This window comes from Eumetopias jubatus, unplaced genomic scaffold (genome assembly GCF_037043125.1).
Source record: "Eumetopias jubatus isolate StellerSeaLion01/CBP00866 unplaced genomic scaffold, mEumJub1_p1.0 scaffold_1, whole genome shotgun sequence".
NCBI lineage: Eukaryota > Metazoa > Chordata > Mammalia > Carnivora > Otariidae > Eumetopias > Eumetopias jubatus.
Window position 1 is genome coordinate 138,994,700 of NW_028274807.1, and position 17,852 is coordinate 139,012,551.

A 17,852-nucleotide genomic window follows, 5' to 3' on the forward strand; every position below is an offset into this window, starting at 1 on the left:
GCTCTGCCTCGGAGCCCAGAGCCTCAGTTCAGGCTGCAGCATCGCCTCCAGCCACCGTGCCATTGTGAGGGCTCCCGTGTCTCTCTGAAACCCAGCCTCCTCGCCCCTGGGTGCGGAGCGGTTGCCCTGGTTGTCACCGGAAGTCACCAGGAGGCAGTCCGTATGGGGGTTAAGGGGACACGGGCTCTAGAGCCAGACTCCCTGGGTTCAAATCCCAGCTCTGCCGCGTGGAAGCTGTGCAAACTGGGGAGGGTATGTGACCTCCCTGAGCCTCAGTTATCTGCTCAGTGAGACGGGTAGAAGAGTAGCTCCTCGCTCTTAAGGCTGTCGGGATGATTAATTAGGTTAATGCAGGTGTAACACTTAGCACAGTACCTGGCACACAGTCAGTGCTCCTTTAAATTAGCGATCATCACCAGTATCAGTGATGAGTAAGCCCAAATTGTCCCTGTGAGTGCTTTAGTACCGAGGACACGTACATACACACACACGCACGCACGTGCGCGCTGGAGCTGTGCTGTCCCGTACCGTAGCCACAAGCCACCCGTGGCTGCTGAGGGCCTAAAATGAGACTGGTCTGACATGCTGTCCCCGTAAAATAAACAATTTCAAATGCTTAACATATCCAACATTTCCTTAATAATTTTTTTATATTGATCACATGTTGAAACAAAAATATTTTGAATGTATTAGGTTAAATAAAAATATGTTATTACACTTAATCACACCCACCTCTCTTAACACGTGAGAACCACGGCTCCTAGAGGGCCGGTGTGGCCGGCAGCAAAGGGAGCCTGCTCCCGGCGCGGGCGCTGCCTCGCGGGGCTCTGTGGGTGTCTGCTGTTACCCTCACTGCTTCCCCATTCCCACGAGCGCCAGAGGATCGTCAGATCGGATCAGCATCTGCCCACGACTTGCCAGATACAATTAGTGCACAGACTGAGATGCGTGAGCAATGTGAGCTTTGCTCCTTTGCCTCGGAACTCAGAAATCCCCGGCGGCCCCCCTCGGGGTTATGAGGTGGGAGAGATTCTGATGAGGGAATCCGCTTCGTTAATAATTGAACAGATCTTCATTAGCCACCTGCTGTGTGGACTCCGCTGCCGCAGATGCTAGAGATAACAGCAGGGGGCACGTCAGAGGAAGAGCAGGCTCCGGCTCATCTTCGGGGGGGGGCGGGGGGGCAGTGGTCGGCAGGCTCAGAGAGGGACGGCCCCGTGGCCCAGCCTGGAATACTACCCGGCAGTGAAAAAGAACCGTGGCTTCATGCACTCCTGCGGGGCATCTCCACTATGACACGGGGTACGGGAACGCCGGACACAGGAGAGATTGTGCTGTGTGATTCTGTTTACCTCAAGTTCAAGAACAGGCAGAACTAGTCTGCAGGAATCGAGGTCGAAATAATGGTTATCTGGGGGAGGGGATGGATTGGATCGGGAGATGCCAGGGGAGCCTGGACGAGCTGCAGCTATATTTGTGTCTTGATCTGGGGGGTGGTTACACAGGCGCAGACCTGGGGGCAAATGGAGTCAGCTGTACACTTGAGCCGTGGGCACAGCTCAAGGCCAGTACGTTGGGCTCGTTATCTACTGCCATGTATCAAGTTGCCACGAAACTTAGCGGTGTTAAGCAACGAGCATTACTATCTCACAGGGCCCCGTGGGTTAGGAACTGACGGAGCTGGGTGCTTCTGGATCGGGGTCACTCAAAAACTTGCAGGCAAGACACTGGCCGGGGCTTCATCCTCCGAAGGCTTCTCGGGATGGAAGAGCTGCTTCCAGGGGGCTCCTCACAGGCACCTGGCAAGCTAGTGCTGGTTGTTGGGAGGAGGGCTCAGCTCCTTGCCACATGGACCTTTCCATGTTGTGTCAACCAGCTCCCCCCAAAATGAGATTTAAGAGAGTCGAGGAGGAGTCCACGGTGCCTCACCTCTTACGACTTACTCTCCAGAGTCACACCCGTTGCTTCCCCTGGATTCTGTGTTAGAATCAAGTCACTGGGTCCTGCCCACACTCAACGGGAGGGGAATAAAGCTTTATTCCTTAAATGGAGTAGAAGCAAAGAATTTGTGGGCCTATTTTAAAACCACTGCACATGCTATACCTCAATTTTAGAACAATTTTATTTCATATTTCAAAAAAATATCGGGTGATAGGTTAGAAAGTAATGGGTTTTAGGAAGTGTGCTCACTGTGTTTTCTGAGGAGGTGACATTTGAACTGAGCTCTGAGGAGGAAGAATCATGAAGATCAAGGGAAAAGCATCAAAGGGAGAGGGAACAGCAGGTGCAAACACTTTGCTATGACATTGAGTTGCTAGAGATTCAGAAAGACCGACATGGCCAGAAGTTAAGGAGCAAGGGGAAAGGAGGAGCCGTAATGGGACAGGTAGAGGCCATGGAGGAAGAAGTGTGAATGTTACGGATCTAAAACAGCTCCAGGCCCCTGGAAGCGTTTTAGCAAGGGCGAGGGCCCCTCTGTTGGAGATTTTGAACAGCGTGGTCTGGCTGCAGGAGCAGGAGCGGGGGGGCCAGACTCAGCAGAGAAGAGGTGATGGCGGCTTGGATTAGGGGGGTCACGGGAACATGGAGAGAAGGGGGCAGGTCTCCATCTCTGTCCCTGGGCTCCCACATGCTCAGATCCTCCCAGGGGGCGCCCCCAGGCGGTAGAGTGCTACTCAGTTGTCCTTGTTGAAGGCAGGAAGGCTGAGGGTCCTTCTCCCTCTGAGAAGCGTCAGGTTTGCCAATCAGCAATCCCGCTGCCATCCAGCAGGGCCCTCCTTGCGTGAGCCAGGCTCGCCTGGGCTATTTTTACCCAGCTCGCCGGCCCTGCGTTCTCCCCCGTCCAGATGCAATACCCCCGTTTCAAAGGGCGTTTTAAGACTGGTGAAGCACTTGGTAGTTGCCACTGGTGTTTGACTTGAAAGAGCTGAAACTCCCTGGCCCCTCTCCAGAGGCGGGCCTGGCCGCATCCTTGCGGACGCTGTCTGGCGCCCCCTGGGCCCAGCCTGGGCAGGGCGGGAGTGCAGGCTCCCTTGATCAAAGAAGACATTGACCGTTCTCCCATCTCAGGCTATGTGCCTTCCCCTCTGGGCAGCCCATCAATACTTGGTTTGGGTTTTGAACTTTCTAGGGCGAGAGGAAACAGAACATAGTTTAAATGCTTCATTAGAATCCAAATATTTTCCACCTTTTGAGGAGGGGCACCTTTCAGACTAGAATCATTCAAAAGAGATATTTGTGCGCTCTGGTGCGGACTTGGATTTCCAAGTGAGCTGTTGACAGCTTGCAAATGCCTAAATCTTGGTCTTCCATTCCTTTCCAGCAAATCCTGGTTTCTTTCCTTCTCGCAGGGACAGATCTAGTGCACTCACTTCTTGGCAGCGTGCTACAGCTGCAAAGACTTATTTAGTACCTATTTGATTCCAAACTGGAAATGTGTCTGGAGATTTTTGAGCCCATAAATACCAAGCATCTGACTCTGCTGTCACATGACACCCCCCTATGCAGGCATATTTCCTCACGATCCTCCAGGTGGTTGAAGGGGGACATGGGCTGGGGGCTAGGAGTCCTGTGGTCTGTCCTGGCACCATTGCTTGGGTGATCTTGGGTGCTATACTTAACCTCCCGGGGCTTTCAAGGGATCTAAGGTTTATAAGCAGGGACCTCTCAATTCCTTTGCTGCTTGGACATCAGGAATGGCTTCATAGCCCCTCAGCTACCAAGATGAAGTGCAACAGGCCAGCCGATCAGGAACCCAGAGGAAATGGCGGGACGGGCTCAGAGAGGTCCCTGAGCAAATATCTGAGAGGCCAAAACGGCCACCCATCCAATGAAGAGGCATCTTTGTAATGTTTTTGTTAACTACTCACATTCGGTTGCTTTCCAGTTCACTGTGCCACTCAATCACATACTAGGAATATTAAGTTTGAGGATGTGTCCTGATTTAGATCAATGCCCCCTCATCTAAAGTGAAGTTTGCCAAATTTTCCATTTCCAAGCCACAGGCCGTGCACTCCTATATACCAGTAGGTCACTGTGCAAAAGCAAAAGTGTTCAGTTTGTGCACTGCACTAAGGCACTGAGCCAAGGAGACAAGTGAGGCTAAGATGTCCTTTCACCTTAGGCAGTGGGGTGTGGAGAGTGGCAGGAAGAAGAAGGGGGCAGCTGTGAAGCAGAGGTTAAGAGCACAGCATAGTGGGGTGCTTAAGTGCTAGGGACAGATCGCCTGAAGCAGATCATGCCACCTAGCAGTTATGTGACCTAGGACAAGCTCTTTGCATTTGTTTCCCTATCTGTAAAATGGGATAACAGTAGTACCTAACTCTTGAGTTGATAGGAGAATTAAGTAATATGTTAAATCCTTAGCACAGTACCTGGCATGTAGTCACTGATGAATAAAACAGTAGCTTTTATACGTTAGAGGTGGGAGTGCTCATCATTCCCCCTTCTCCTCTCAGGAGATGTTCTCCTAACCAAGAAGACATTGGAGTCGGGCTTTTTTTTTTTTTTTTTTTTTTTATCAGCAGGTGTCCCATGGTCTCACTTTACAGGGCATCCTAATGCTCTCGTCCAAGTCCACACTGGAGTCCAGCATGTAGGAGGAGGGCTGGCTCCTAGGCCCCTGGCTTGGAGGTTCAGAGAATACCAGAGCAAGGACCCAAGAACAGGCGAGCTTTCCAGTGCACTCCGGTGCCCGGCCCCTCGGCTCATGTGGTCACTCAGCCAGTCCAATGGGATGGTCTTCTGCAGGGGCAACGTCCTTGCCTCGAACCCCTGGCACGAAAAGATGTGACCTGGTTCTTGCAGTAGGAGTCCTGGTGGGAATATGGAGAGTGGGGAGGGGGCTCTTCTGCAGGGACTTCCCTCCTAGCTGGGAGTCCCGGGGCTTCATCAGAGGGCCACCCCCTCCGCACATGGCCGTGTCACGGGAAGATCACAGACCCTTCTGATCACATCTGTCCTCCTCTATGTTGACCCTGAGGTGCACATTCATGGTGACCACACCTCAACTGAGCACGGGCATCTGGAAAAAACAGCTCCCTCAGCCTACCGGGTTATTCACTCCTGTCCAGGTAGAATAAATTTCTCTCTCTGCTTCATGCGGCTCTGAGGCTTTTTTAGAAGGAAAAGTCAAAGGTAGACAGACACCTGGCCGGCGGAAAGGCCCGTCACAGTGGTCGGTCCGGAAATATGCTTCTGGGCGGGTGAGTGCTCTGAATACGTGGAGCTCCTTGCCGGCAGTGAGGGCTGAGAAGGCAGTGGGAACACCAGGCGCATTGACTCTGTATAAACAGAGGGCGTTCTGGAGTTGGCCAGGATGAGTGAGACCCAAAGCTGCAACTTCCTGGGAGCAGGTGTGGCCAGGGTGACCAGCAGAGTTTGATATCAAGGGCACGCCATTGGGAGACTGTGGCATCGTGGCCCAGGCTTCTTACCTACAGAAGTCCCAACCGTATTTCTGGGCTTAGTTGAAATGCTGCCTCTCGTCTGTGAATCTGCCCCTGATCGCCTTCTGGCTGTGTCAGAGCTCTCCTCCTTGCGGATGCCCAAGCACCCTGCAGTCGCACTCCTGCTCCCCGTATTCTAGTTGGCTGGGGACTGTGTGATCGGAGGCATCATGGAAGAGGGAGCCTAACCTGGGTTGGCATCAAACCCAGCCGCATGTTCACTGTGTGACGTGGGGCATATGGCTCAACCTTGCTGAGCTTCAGTGCCTCATCTGTAAAATAGTACCGTTCACTTTCCTCAAGTGTTCGAAAGCTTGAACGTAGGGCACGTGTAACACTTGACATATGCGAGGCATTCAGGAAATGGTAGATAGTGCCTTTTTTTTTTTCTTTTTGTAGACTGGAAGCTCTTAAAAAAAAATCTTTTTCTTTTTATCCCCAGCGCCTGGCACAGTGCCTGGGACATAAGTAGGTACTCAGTAAATGTTTATTTGAGTCAAATTAATTACTTTTAGCACAGATATTTCTCAGAATTTCTTGTGTCCCACTTCTTACTCTCTAAATAACGTTAGCCCATGTTTTGACTTCTATGCTCTTCCAGTGAAAGAGGCGCAGAAGACATTCCACATGCAGAGGCGGGGCAGTGTGCCTCGCGTGATGCAAGAGCTCCTTGGAAATCTTCATCTTCTTCCCCTCCTAGATCTGCTTGGTGCTGTACGGGAAGGCTGGCTTTGATGACCCATCGAATATGTTTTTGTTTTTTTTTTCCTTCCAGATTCTTAGAATTTGCACCAGGTATACCCCAGAACAAGACACCATGACTTTTTCAGATGGCCTTACCCTAAATCGGACTCAGATGCACAATGCTGGATTTGGTCCTCTGACTGACCTTGTGTTCACCTTTGCCAATCAGCTCCTACCTTTGGAAATGGATGACACAGAAACAGGCCTTCTCAGTGCCATCTGCTTAATCTGTGGAGGTACCAACTACCTAGAAAACCCTCATGAGACGCCATGAAGAACAACTTGTAATTTGTGGGTGCATGGAGAAAGCCATGTGAATAAACAGCCAGGCATGCATGCTTGGAGTTTGTTGCAATTTTCCATATTGTTGTAAACTGCTCTGAAACACCAAAATGCTATTTCTCCAACTGCTACCAGTTTTTTCCAAGGCAGGATCAGACTACTGTAAAATAAATTGCCCAAGGACGTTTTAATGACAATGCAAGGGACTTCCCTGTGCTGCTTGTGAATTTAGTGGCTGGGACTACAAGTCCCTGGGTTGTCTCGCCCCCACCCCACCCCTAACCCTTGAAGGACTGGGATAAAATACGGCTTTCTTCTTTGTACTGACCCCTACTGGCTCACAGGAGGTTGAATCGTAAGTGGTTAAAAAAGTAATGGCTTTAATTACGGGGGCCTATTTACCTTAAAACCATCCAGCCGCTCAAGATTTGTTTGAATTCAGTTCAGTAGTGACACCTCCTGGTCACAAGAGGTAATTGTCTCCCTAAGACAAAAGCTACCAGGCATCAACATGAGCTTTTGACCAGCAAGAGGGCCATTTTCAAGTATCACGGCTTAGAGCAGTTGCATGAATCTTCAAACCTGTATATGTGACTGAATCATGGACTTAATGAAGTCATAATATACTAGGGCCAAGGACACAAGAAAGGAAAATGGGCAGCAGCCCTCTCGCCTGGCAAGTGCATAACTCTTTGTGTCCTGATACTAATTAATACTTTATTCCTGCCATCTAGACCGCCAGGACCTTGAGGAACCAACAAAAGTAGATAAGCTACAAGAACCACTGCTGGAAGCACTAAAAATTTATATCCGAAAGAGACGACCCAGCAAGCCTCACATGTTTCCAAAGATCTTAATGAAAATCACAGATCTCCGCAGCATCAGTGCTAAAGGTATGTCTTTACAGTCTACGTTGTATTCATGAAGTGGTCCTGACTTTTTTAAACTTGATGTTTTCATTCACCGTGTTTGATAATAGCTGCTTTTTTGTTGTTGTTTTGGAATTTCTCATGGAAATCAAAAGGAATAATATCCACCCTTAAAAAAAAAAAAAAACCTCACATCTTTCCCTACTCAATGATCTTAATAGATTGAGTTTATAATTCGGGTGACGAAGTGAACAGAAAACCCTTTTTTTTGAGAGATTCATTTATTAGAGAGCGCGCACGCGTGCAAGGGGAAGGGGCAGAGGGGGAGGAAGAGAGAGAATCCCAAGCAGACTCCCCGCTGAGCACAGAGTCCTACAAGGGGCTGGATCCGAAGACCCTGAGATCATTGACCTGAGCCAAAACTGAGTCGGATGCTTAACCGACTGAGCCACCCAGGCGCTCCTAGAAAAACTGTTTTCAAGAGAATGTACTATATAGTGACAGGCTTTTTGATTTTCTAGTTTTATACATTTCATTCCTGTCCACACATGCTCTGGTTGATATAAACTTGACTGCAGTTTTTCCTGACCATCCAAACCTCAGGAAAATGAATAGTACTTAGGGCAATTGTTACTGGTGCAGTTTCTCTCTCAAATCAATGTTGCCGTCGCTCTCTTGTGTATAGGCAGATTTACTTCTGCACACTTCTCGGCAAAGGAATTCTTGTCTTCCTGAGAGGTATAAATATTCCTTGCCTAGTGATTTTCAGTTTGTGTGGCAACTTGAGCAATTACAGAAGCGCCTAGAGCCGTATGACAGTTGAGTGCTAGAGTAGGGTTTTTCCGTGTAGAGAGAAAACTCAGCAGCTATCCCTGGTACCAAGTGTGCTGTTGTCATTCTCCTTCCCCATTAGCGTGCTGTGTCCCTGAAGACCTGGCTGAGCCAAGGAACAAACTCTACATTTCAGAAAGTCCTTTAAAAACATGGTGAGCTTGTTTGACAAGGAGTCTCAATTCTTGAGCTCCTTCTAAGAAATTTTCTTAGTGAGCCATTCTGAATTCATCCCTAGTATGGGATTAAGAGTATCTGCAAACAGCAGATACCAGTGCTTGGCCATTATAATTGTGAGGTCTTTGATTTTAAAAACAATGAGGCTGTTTAACTTAATACTGTCATTCTCTATATCTAGCTAGACCAGTGCTAATAGAATTTACTGTGATTATGGAAATACTCTATAATCTGCATTGTCCAATACAAGTAGCCACTAGCCACTCGTGGCTCTCAAGCACTTAAGAAGTGGCTAATGCAATTGAGGCACTGTTTTTCCTAACTGTATTTAATTTAACGAATTTAAATTTAAATCACCACATGTGGCTGGGGCCTACTGTGCTGGACAATGCAGTGCTACATCAACTTGATAATCACCGCTCATTTATTACTTAAGTCCCTTCCTTCATTTGTGGGTAACTGGTATCCTTGACAACTGTCTCGTTTTAAGATATGCTCCTTCTGGTCTTTTATCAAGAACTTCTCTTTGTAAATATATCCTGCTAACCTTTCCTGAAACTGACTCAGGCATGGAATCATCAAATTTAAGCAAGTCCCTGCATCTGCACTGCTTTCCTAGAGATGAAGTAAAGATATTTAAATGTTGTAAAATCAGGACAGCCTCTGGGAGGCACTGGTAGGACGGTTTTCACCATTTTTAAAGTAGATGAAAAGTTGATCCCAAGTTACTCAGCCTAACTCCCTGTCTCTACCAGATTTCTATTATTTCTCTTTATAAAAGGTGCAGAACGTGTAATTACCTTGAAAATGGAAATTCCTGGATCAATGCCACCTCTCATTCAGGAAATGCTGGAGAATTCTGAAGGACATGAACCCTTGACCCCAAGTTCAAGTGGGAACCCAGCAGAGCACAGTCCCAGCACCTCACCCAGCTCAGTGGAAAACAGCGGTGTCAGTCAGTCACCACTGGTGCAATAAGACACTTTCCAGCTACTTCAAACATTCCCCAGTACCTTCAGTTCCAGGATTTAAAACGCAAGGAAAAAAAAAAACATTTTTACTGCTGCTTAGTTTTTGGACTGAAAATATATTAAAACTCAAGAAGGACCAAGAAGTTTTCATATGTATCAATATATACTCCTCACTGTCTAACTTACCTAGAAATACAGACTTTTTCAATTCTAAAAATCAGCCATTTCATGCAACCAGAAACTAGTTAAAAGCTTCTATTTTCCTCTTTGAACACTCAAGATTGCATGGCAAAGACCCAGTCGAAACGATTTACCCTGGTTAAGTTTCTGAAGACTTTGTACATACAGAAGTATGGCTCTGTTCTTTCTATACTGTATGTTTGGTGCTTTCCTTTTGCCTTGCATACTCAGAATAACCAAGACACCAAGGTTGTGAAACAGACTACTGTTATGTGTCCGGCTAAGAAAAGCTAAAAAAAATAACTGTCTTGCTTTCACAGAGCAATCAGGACATCAAGGTAAGGAAAGGGGACTGTTGTACAGTATGACAAGATAAAACTAGAGAGAATTCTAATTTAGTTAGTACGGAAGCCTGTCCTTGCTCTTTCTGACGCTCTCAAACTGCGTCTTCTATTTCATGTTGCCCAGTCAAAAGATACAAATTCACTGCACTAGCAGAAGAGAATTCTGTATCAGTGTAACTGCCAGTTCAGTTAATCAAATGTCATTTGTTCAATTGTTAATGTCACTTTAACAGTGGTTTATTACTTAATGACATAACTACACGATTTTTTTTAAAAAAGATACATTTTTACAGTAATGGTAGCCTCCAAGGCAGAAACACTTTTCAGTGTTAATAAGTTTTTTGTTTACCTATTCACAAGCCATTAGGGAAATTTCATGGGACAATTAGCAGACTGGTCTACCACCTATACCATGTAACTCCAGTGTCTTTTCCGATGCGTGCCTGCTATGGAGGGTTTTTTCTAGCCTCCTTGATGCCCAGGGGCTAATATGAACTCCCCAAGGCATGGACAGAGAATCTGCATCCTTTGACCTTGTTCGATCACTATGAAGCAGAGTGAAAGCTGTGGTAGAGTGGTTAACAGATACAAGTGTCAGTTTCTTAGTTCTCAGTTAAGCACTAGTGGATTTTTTTTTTTTTTTGATATATTAGCAAGTCTGTGATGTACTTTCACTGGCTCTGTTTGTACATTGAGATTGTTTAACAATGCTTTCTATGTTCATATACTGTTTACCTTTTTCCATGGAGTCTCCTGGCAAAGAATAAAATATATTTATTTTAAAAGTGTATGGGAGCTTTTACTACACTTTCATCTTACTTAGTAAAGACACAGAGTACACAGTTCCATTTTTAATGTTTAAATTTCATTTCAAAAAGCAGGTCTGTAGTCTGCAACCATGACAATTAAAATCTGTGCTAATGCACGGCAGTCTATAACAAGTCTACAAGCCAATCAGACAGTACATGACATTTCAATGAGTAAAAAAGAGCATAAAACTGTATGTGTAAGAACAAAATGTTAAAAGGCCTACCACAATAATAAAAAACCATCAATTACATCATCACATTAAAATAAGCCAGATGTACAAAAGTCTGAGACAGAAAAGACAAAAGGACAACACAATTTATCTGTTGAAAAATGTTTCTGTGCTCTTTGGGCACTTAATTAAACATTGCAAAATCAACATCTTCTTCTTCATCAGACTCTGCAAAATATTTTACTTCTTTCCTAGCCCTACCGGTCCGTGGCAGAGAAGGTGGTTCAGAAGTGAAGTCTGATGGGAAGATGTCCACATCTGAATCCTGATCAAAAGATGTTTTCTTCGGTTTCTAGACAGGTTTAAAAAAAAAAAAAAAAAATTTAAAACCTCAAAGTTAAAAAAAAAAAAGACTAGTGTTAAAATGAATTATTATTCCTTACACTTGAGAAATATTGCAAATAATGAGGTTACTAAAATCAAAACTGTAATGCTGACTTAAGTCTAAGACCAGTTATCTAATCCTTTTTCCCCTTTATAAAAATGAGTAAGTCTACTAATCTGCCACCTTGGTGATCTCCTATTTTTTTCTGAACTTCTATATTGCCAAACAAATATGTACAGTGTCCAGACTAGTAAAAAATTATTTGTAAGTACCTATCAATTCATGAAAGGAAAACAAGACTTAGGCACAGCATGGAGTACACACGGTGTTTATAAAAATGCAGGGAAGAGTCATCAAGATGGACCAGAGGCATGGAAGATGACTGGATGGAAAAAGGTCAAGGTGGAGAGCAGCGGAAAGCTAAAAATCTCAATGTTTGTATTTTTATAAAGTTCTAATAGGGAGAGAGAGAAAAAAGAGGGACATTTGAGGTTTTTCTTTTACCATAAGACTGAAAATTAGCCATAGTCAAATGAATTCAAGTTAAAAGAGAAAAATCAGCCCTGGTCAAATAAATCCAAGTTAAAAAGAAATAGTCTTTATTTGGTATGAAAAATAATATTTCAGACAGGTAGCATATAGCTTCTATGGCTCATTGGATGAAATGGAATACTCTTAATCAAGTAGGCTAATTTATGCCATACTTTTACCCAAGAAATAGTCCTGATTGTATGAATTTTATAATTCTTTAACCATATACAAAGCCCCCCTACGCATAAGATAGGCTAGGTTTAAAGCTGTTAAAAGACATTATAGTAATAAGCCAACTAAGCCAGTTATAGATCATAAAACAATGCATTAAAAAGATGTTCCTAATTACCTTGCTTGTTGTTTTGGATGTTTTCCTGCCAGGGTTATAATCACCTTCATTTTCAGAGCCAGATGCTTTCCTTTTCTTTGCCCCTCGGCCTTTACCTTAAAATGATACAAAGGTTTGTTTTGTTTTTTTCTCTCCCAAGGTTAAGTGCGATATAAAAAATAAATGCCACAACATTATATTTCACTTCTTTGCCATGCCCCAATCAGTACTGCAATCCTGGTCTCTAAATATAAATGAGAGAAAAATGTTTTGGCAGCATCATTTCAGTTCCGGGATTGATATGACTAAAAAGTATTTCACAGATACATTTAAAACTAGCTGGAAGGTCCTGGTGACAAACTTTAATGACCAAGCCCATGATACACAAGAGAAAACACTGGCATTATGAACATGTAGTCCTTGGGCCTGAAAAGAAAATGTCTTCAAAGAGTGCTTTTTAAATTGTATGTGATGAAAAAAAAAATTTAGTTTCTAATTTGTCATAGACTAGTACCTTTAAAAATATAAAATGAATCACTAGAAAAGTAATACATAGTACAAATTATATGTTTGAATGTGTACTCAAAATTTTACTTATCACACATTAGTAACAACCATTTTAAGTAGCACAGTCTTAGAATAAACTCCCAGTATTAATCATGTAATAATCTGTCAAACTCATATTCCTTCTCAGACTTAGAAGCTCCACATGCAGTTTTTGTTTTGTTGTTGTTGTTTTGCCATCTACCTAACCGCTTACTCTCGTTGGAGGAGGAAGGGCAAAAGTAACATGCAAATGGTGACAAAATATTCTCCATCCTACAATGATGCCAGATGCCAGTGAAACAATGGAACTAAAGTGCAATTCTAAATTTTAAAAATTCCTTAAGAGCTATGACTAACCAGACTGTATTAGTAAAGACAGCCTAAATGATCTTGGGATGTTTATCAAATGAGTCAATGAAATGGCACTTGTGAATTTATAAAAGTTCCCAACCATGCATACCATACATATTGACCTCCTCAGTGACTCTTTCTTTTTTGCCCCTATTCTCCCTTGTTTCCATGTAGGTCTCTAGCTCCTCATCCCAACCACCACTTTAAGACATGAACACATTGATGGTAATATCTGTCGGCTGGATAAAAGGTTGAGCAATGACCCTTAAAATAATGTCTTACACATATATTTTAAAAAGCACCTTTGAGGACTTTCTAGATTCTGGAGGCAAAGAAGGGGTGCCAGGGAGAACTGATGCTGGTGCCCTTACAGGTCCCTTAGTACAGTGATTCCGTTTCCTAGATGAGCAAAAAGCTCCAGTCTAAGAGTCCTAGCTCCAATGAGAGTCACTCTCTGGTTGGTGAGGAGCCGTCATCTGACTCTTTAATAAACTACTTCCAGTGAATCTGGGGCAGGGGGTCTTTGAACCATTCTTAGGTGTGCAAGTTGCTTACTTAACCTCTTTGAGTCTCAATTCCCTGATTTATAAAACAGTGCTAGACTTCCTCTGGACTCTAATTCAGCACTGATTCTTAGACACATTGCTTACTGAGGTGCAAAGCAATTTAAAACAAAACAGGATACAGTCTCTCTAAATTCAGTGAGTAGAAGAGACTTTTTTCCACATGGCATACATTAGGTTAACATAATCCTTACCTTTTGGGGGTGTAGTCTTCTTTGGAATGCCAAATTCTGAATCTGAGTCAGAGTTGATAGGCTCTACTTTCTTCTGTTTAGGAGCTCTCTTGGGCTTAGCAGTTGTATCTGAAGACGGTTTTCCTATTAAGCAAATTTCCATTTTATAAATCAATGTAATATACTTACCAACAAACCGCACTCAAGTGAATCCTAATTCCTTACTGCTGATATGAAACTGAGTAGCCTTAAATGACAAAATGGTTTCTTTCACTTGGTGCCAGTGTAAAGGCAAACAATTTCTCATAGATGACAAAATACTTTTTATTTAATCATGAATAATTTGCCTTCTGATATTTCAAGTGAGATTATTTTAAACAAAGGCCATTAAAGTAACTTTAGTGAAGTGAGCAGTAACTTTTAAAAAGCACTCGTCATGACAAAAAAGTAACATATTTGACATTAATTATAACTCAAGTATAACCACATGTTAAGTCCTAACTTCTAATAGAGAAAAAAAAAAACAACACATTTTTATGGGACCCTCAAATACCATGAATAGAAGCTGATTCACTTCCATCCAAAAGTTGAAATCCAGACATGGCACTTTTATATGGAAAGAAACGAAGATTCCAGGTAAGTACACAATAGATCCAAAGGCCTTTGTTTTTATGAATTTTGTTTTTAAAATAGACCTGGTTTTTCAGGTTTACAGTCTATGTGAAAACTGTGATAAATCAGTCTTGTGTGATTAGTAAAACCTACTTTGGAAAAAAAAAAAAGCATTAAATTAACCAGACTTTTTCTATTACCAAAAAAACAGAACAGGCTAATTATATGGAAAATGTATTCCCAGGCCCAATTTGAGGTGCTAGGGTGAAGGCCCCTCATTAGAACAGCAAGTGGTAGTGGTAGCCACAGATTTTGTGCCTTTTTCCCCAAGTCCTTATGACTAAATGTACCACCAGAGCCACATGGCAGGCAGTTCCTAACGCGAGTATAGGTCGATGCAGCTGTGTGTTCTAGGAACCACCTTTTTCTTCATTAGAGTTTGCAGGCTACTAGTGTTAGGTGGCACTTAAAACTCTACCACGCAAATGCCCAAGTCAGATATCTGAGTGCTATGAGCTTTTTCGCTATAAACTACTGGAGCTACAGAATTTAACTTGTATAGTAATATATGTAATTTGAAGTTAACAGAGATGACCTCACAGAGGGACAGGATGCATCCTCTCGAAATGGTATTTTGTGGGAACTGTAGTTTTGGAAGAGCCTAGAGGAAGACTGAGGGCTTCAACTATTTCACACAGGGATCACCTACGCAAGTGACACAAGGCTAGTTTAACTACTGGTTAAACAAGCAAATAGGACAGTTGGTGTGGTATGCTAGCGTTTTAGTTAATACTCCACTCTAACTCATGACATTAAAGAGGAGTGAGGAGCGTGATGAAGGAAATAGGTTGATATGTTCAAACAGGTGATACAGCTCCCAGGTTTTCAGGGTGGTTATAAAGCGCTCACATGAAGACAACTTAAAAAAAGATGCATAAAGGGAAACTAGGGCCTGTCTCAGTTTGAGTTCCCCAGAAGCAGATCCCACCTGATCCCAAAGCAAAGACTCAAGTACAAGTACTTATTTGGGAGGTGAAAAAAAAAGTACAAAAACGAGACGTGAAGAGAAACCTGTCATCACTCTGAGGGCTTATCTCTGAGCTTCTCTCTTAACATGAGCAACCCCTGAGTCACTGTAAAATACACACCCCAGAGTTAGCCCACCTGAATGGCAAGAGCACTAATATATTTGCAAACCAGCTTTTCTCAATCACTGATAAAGGGTGGCTGGGGTGGGGAAATACGAACATTTCAACATAGTAACAAAAAGTCAGTCCTGAGGCAAAGAAATATAAACACTGGCTAATATGTACTGAAGTGGTATGGGCAGGGCACCTGATGTGTTGGCCAGAGAAGCTCCTGTAGTTAATTTCTTACCATGGTCCTAGTGCATTCAAAGTTAAGTAGGGATTTTTGTTGTTGTTCTGCTACATCTAATACATGTGTGTCTACAATGGTATTGTCTGTTTTACATTTGTAAGGTGCTGAAAAGATTGTCCACACTGATGTTTATTTACTTGCTATGCAAGGAACACTTACCTTTTAAACACGAAGCACTAATACTGACCTTCCAAAATACCAAGACTATGTACCTTGGTGTTAATAACAGATTCAAGAATTAAGTGAAATCAACTTAGATTTATGGACAACCTAAGGTTATGGATAAGAAAGAAGCTACATGACACAAAGAGAACCTCAAATGAACTAACCAACCATTCCAAATGAGGCGTTAAGATAGGACCTACATAGATAACACAATCAGGCAAGACAAAATTTTTATCTATTTTACAACCTAACAACTATAGGAGACCTTATTAGAAGGTCTATTAGAAAGACCTTTTCTAGACCTTATTAGAAAGCTATCTTTAGTATCATGTATGGGATTATTTTATAATTACAACAGCTTTAAGAATGAGATCTTATACACCTTTTAGTAATTACCTCATATGGTTAGAAAACAAGAGGGATTCTCTTTATACGCGTTTATACTATTTTCTACTGAAGTCCAAGTGCAAGCAGTTTCGAATTATATTAAATTTCCTTTAATATCAACTATATATCGTTTATGCAACGCTTAACAACACCAAATAAGTACATACCCTTTTTAGCAGCTACTGTTTTACTTGGAACCTTATCTGTTTGTTTCAGACCAAACGATGGTGAAAAAACAGAGGCAGAATCTTCTTCATTACTGTCAAATTTAGCTGAATCTAAAAAGTACAAAGTTTTTCAGTAAAGAGATTCTATAAGGACCACCTAATAGTTAAATTTTGATTCTTTACTGATGACTTGTCTTTAGCTAGATAATTGATCTTATGAATTTCTACTTTGTGATCATATAGTCCATAATAACAGCTGAAAACAAAAGATGTACAATGTTATATTTCAAAAATGTTAACTCCGTTGGTAAAACAATATAGAAATGCATAGAGTAATGAAAATTCTTAATAGTCCCAAATGTTCATCATTTAAAACATAACTGACCAACTCAAAAATACTGATTTTAAAATGGAATATTAAAAGGTTCTCACTGTGATTATTTTAGTATCTACACATCTAATGCTATTAACCATTTCAGGAGTATCAGTAATAATGTTCAAATCTAAGAGAATAACTTCTTTTAAAAACCGATTTTAAATCATTGAAGGTCAATTTAAAAGGCAGGTAGGCTTACCTTCAGTTTACTTTTACACTCAATTAATCAATCAGTTTCTCCCTCCCTCCCTCCCTCTGTCAAACCCAAACAGGAACTCTTAAAATGTCTACTTGGATGTGATAGTTTTATATAAATGTTTTGACAACCTGTCAAAAATGCCTATCTATATTCACAGAACATATACCAGATCTATGTCTGTCTGCCTGTGTGTGTGTGTGTGTGTGTGTGTGTGTGTGTGTGTGTGTGTGTGTGTGTGTGTGTGTATACACAAGACAGTTAGTCTACATAGTTTTGACCTTAAAAATTCCACACACAAAAATATAGGGAATAAAAAGTATATACCCCAATTAAATTTGCTTTTACGAAGGGTTTAGTCTTTTTGTTACTACGGTTTAATATAACAAATCTGAATATTAGTCCCTTTGTAGTTTTTAAAAAACTGTCACATATACATTCATATTGCCATGAAAATCAAATTTCATGTTCCAAAATTTCTTTATCTTTTTCTCTATTAAAACACTATACCCACATCCATACACTTCATACACATATCTACCTACCCACCTAAATGGTTCCATATTGCCTACTTGACCAATTAGTTGGTACTCATCTCAGGAAGAGTAAATAAACCTTATTATGTTGAGGGAAATGTAAAAAGTTGTTTTCTACTCATAAAAAAGCCATAGCAATAATACAGTAAGTAAACAATGAAGACTGAATGAGCATACCATCTTCTGACTTCTGAGAGTATGAAGGAAATGAGAAGAGATTCCCAAAATCTTGACTTTTTTTGTCATGTGAAGATTTTCTATTAGAAAGAAAAATTAAACCACAGTATAATTTAAATATATGGTTTCAACCTTGGTAAATGATATATAATGTG

General features: G+C 42.3%; 2 protein-coding genes across 6 annotated transcripts in view; one reads left to right on the forward strand and one right to left on the reverse strand.

Annotated features, from left to right (window-relative positions):
- The window catches only part of RARB (retinoic acid receptor beta), a 377,605-nt gene extending 368,277 nt beyond the window's left edge, over window positions 1-9,328 (forward strand). For 3 of the 4 annotated variants that reach the window (XM_028099064.2, XM_028099065.2, XM_028099067.2), the window contains 3 exons: window positions 6,223-6,427; window positions 7,208-7,366; window positions 9,132-9,328. In XM_028099064.2, coding sequence (XP_027954865.1) covers window positions 6,223-6,427; window positions 7,208-7,366; window positions 9,132-9,328 — 561 coding nt within the window. The remainder of the gene's footprint in view (window positions 1-6,222; window positions 6,428-7,207; window positions 7,367-9,131) is intronic. The other variant, XM_028099068.2, reaches the window with a different exon arrangement.
- Window positions 9,329-10,683: 1,355 nt separating this feature from the next.
- The window catches only part of TOP2B (DNA topoisomerase II beta), a 59,076-nt gene continuing 51,907 nt past the window's right edge, over window positions 10,684-17,852 (reverse strand). For both annotated transcript variants that reach the window (XM_028099063.2, XM_028099062.2), the window contains exons 32-36: window positions 17,698-17,777; window positions 16,413-16,523; window positions 13,723-13,845; window positions 12,090-12,184; window positions 10,684-11,176 (exon numbers count right to left, since the gene is read on the reverse strand). In XM_028099063.2, coding sequence (XP_027954864.1) covers window positions 11,009-11,176; window positions 12,090-12,184; window positions 13,723-13,845; window positions 16,413-16,523; window positions 17,698-17,777 — 577 coding nt within the window. In that variant the 3' untranslated portion in view covers window positions 10,684-11,008. The remainder of the gene's footprint in view (window positions 11,177-12,089; window positions 12,185-13,722; window positions 13,846-16,412; window positions 16,524-17,697; window positions 17,778-17,852) is intronic.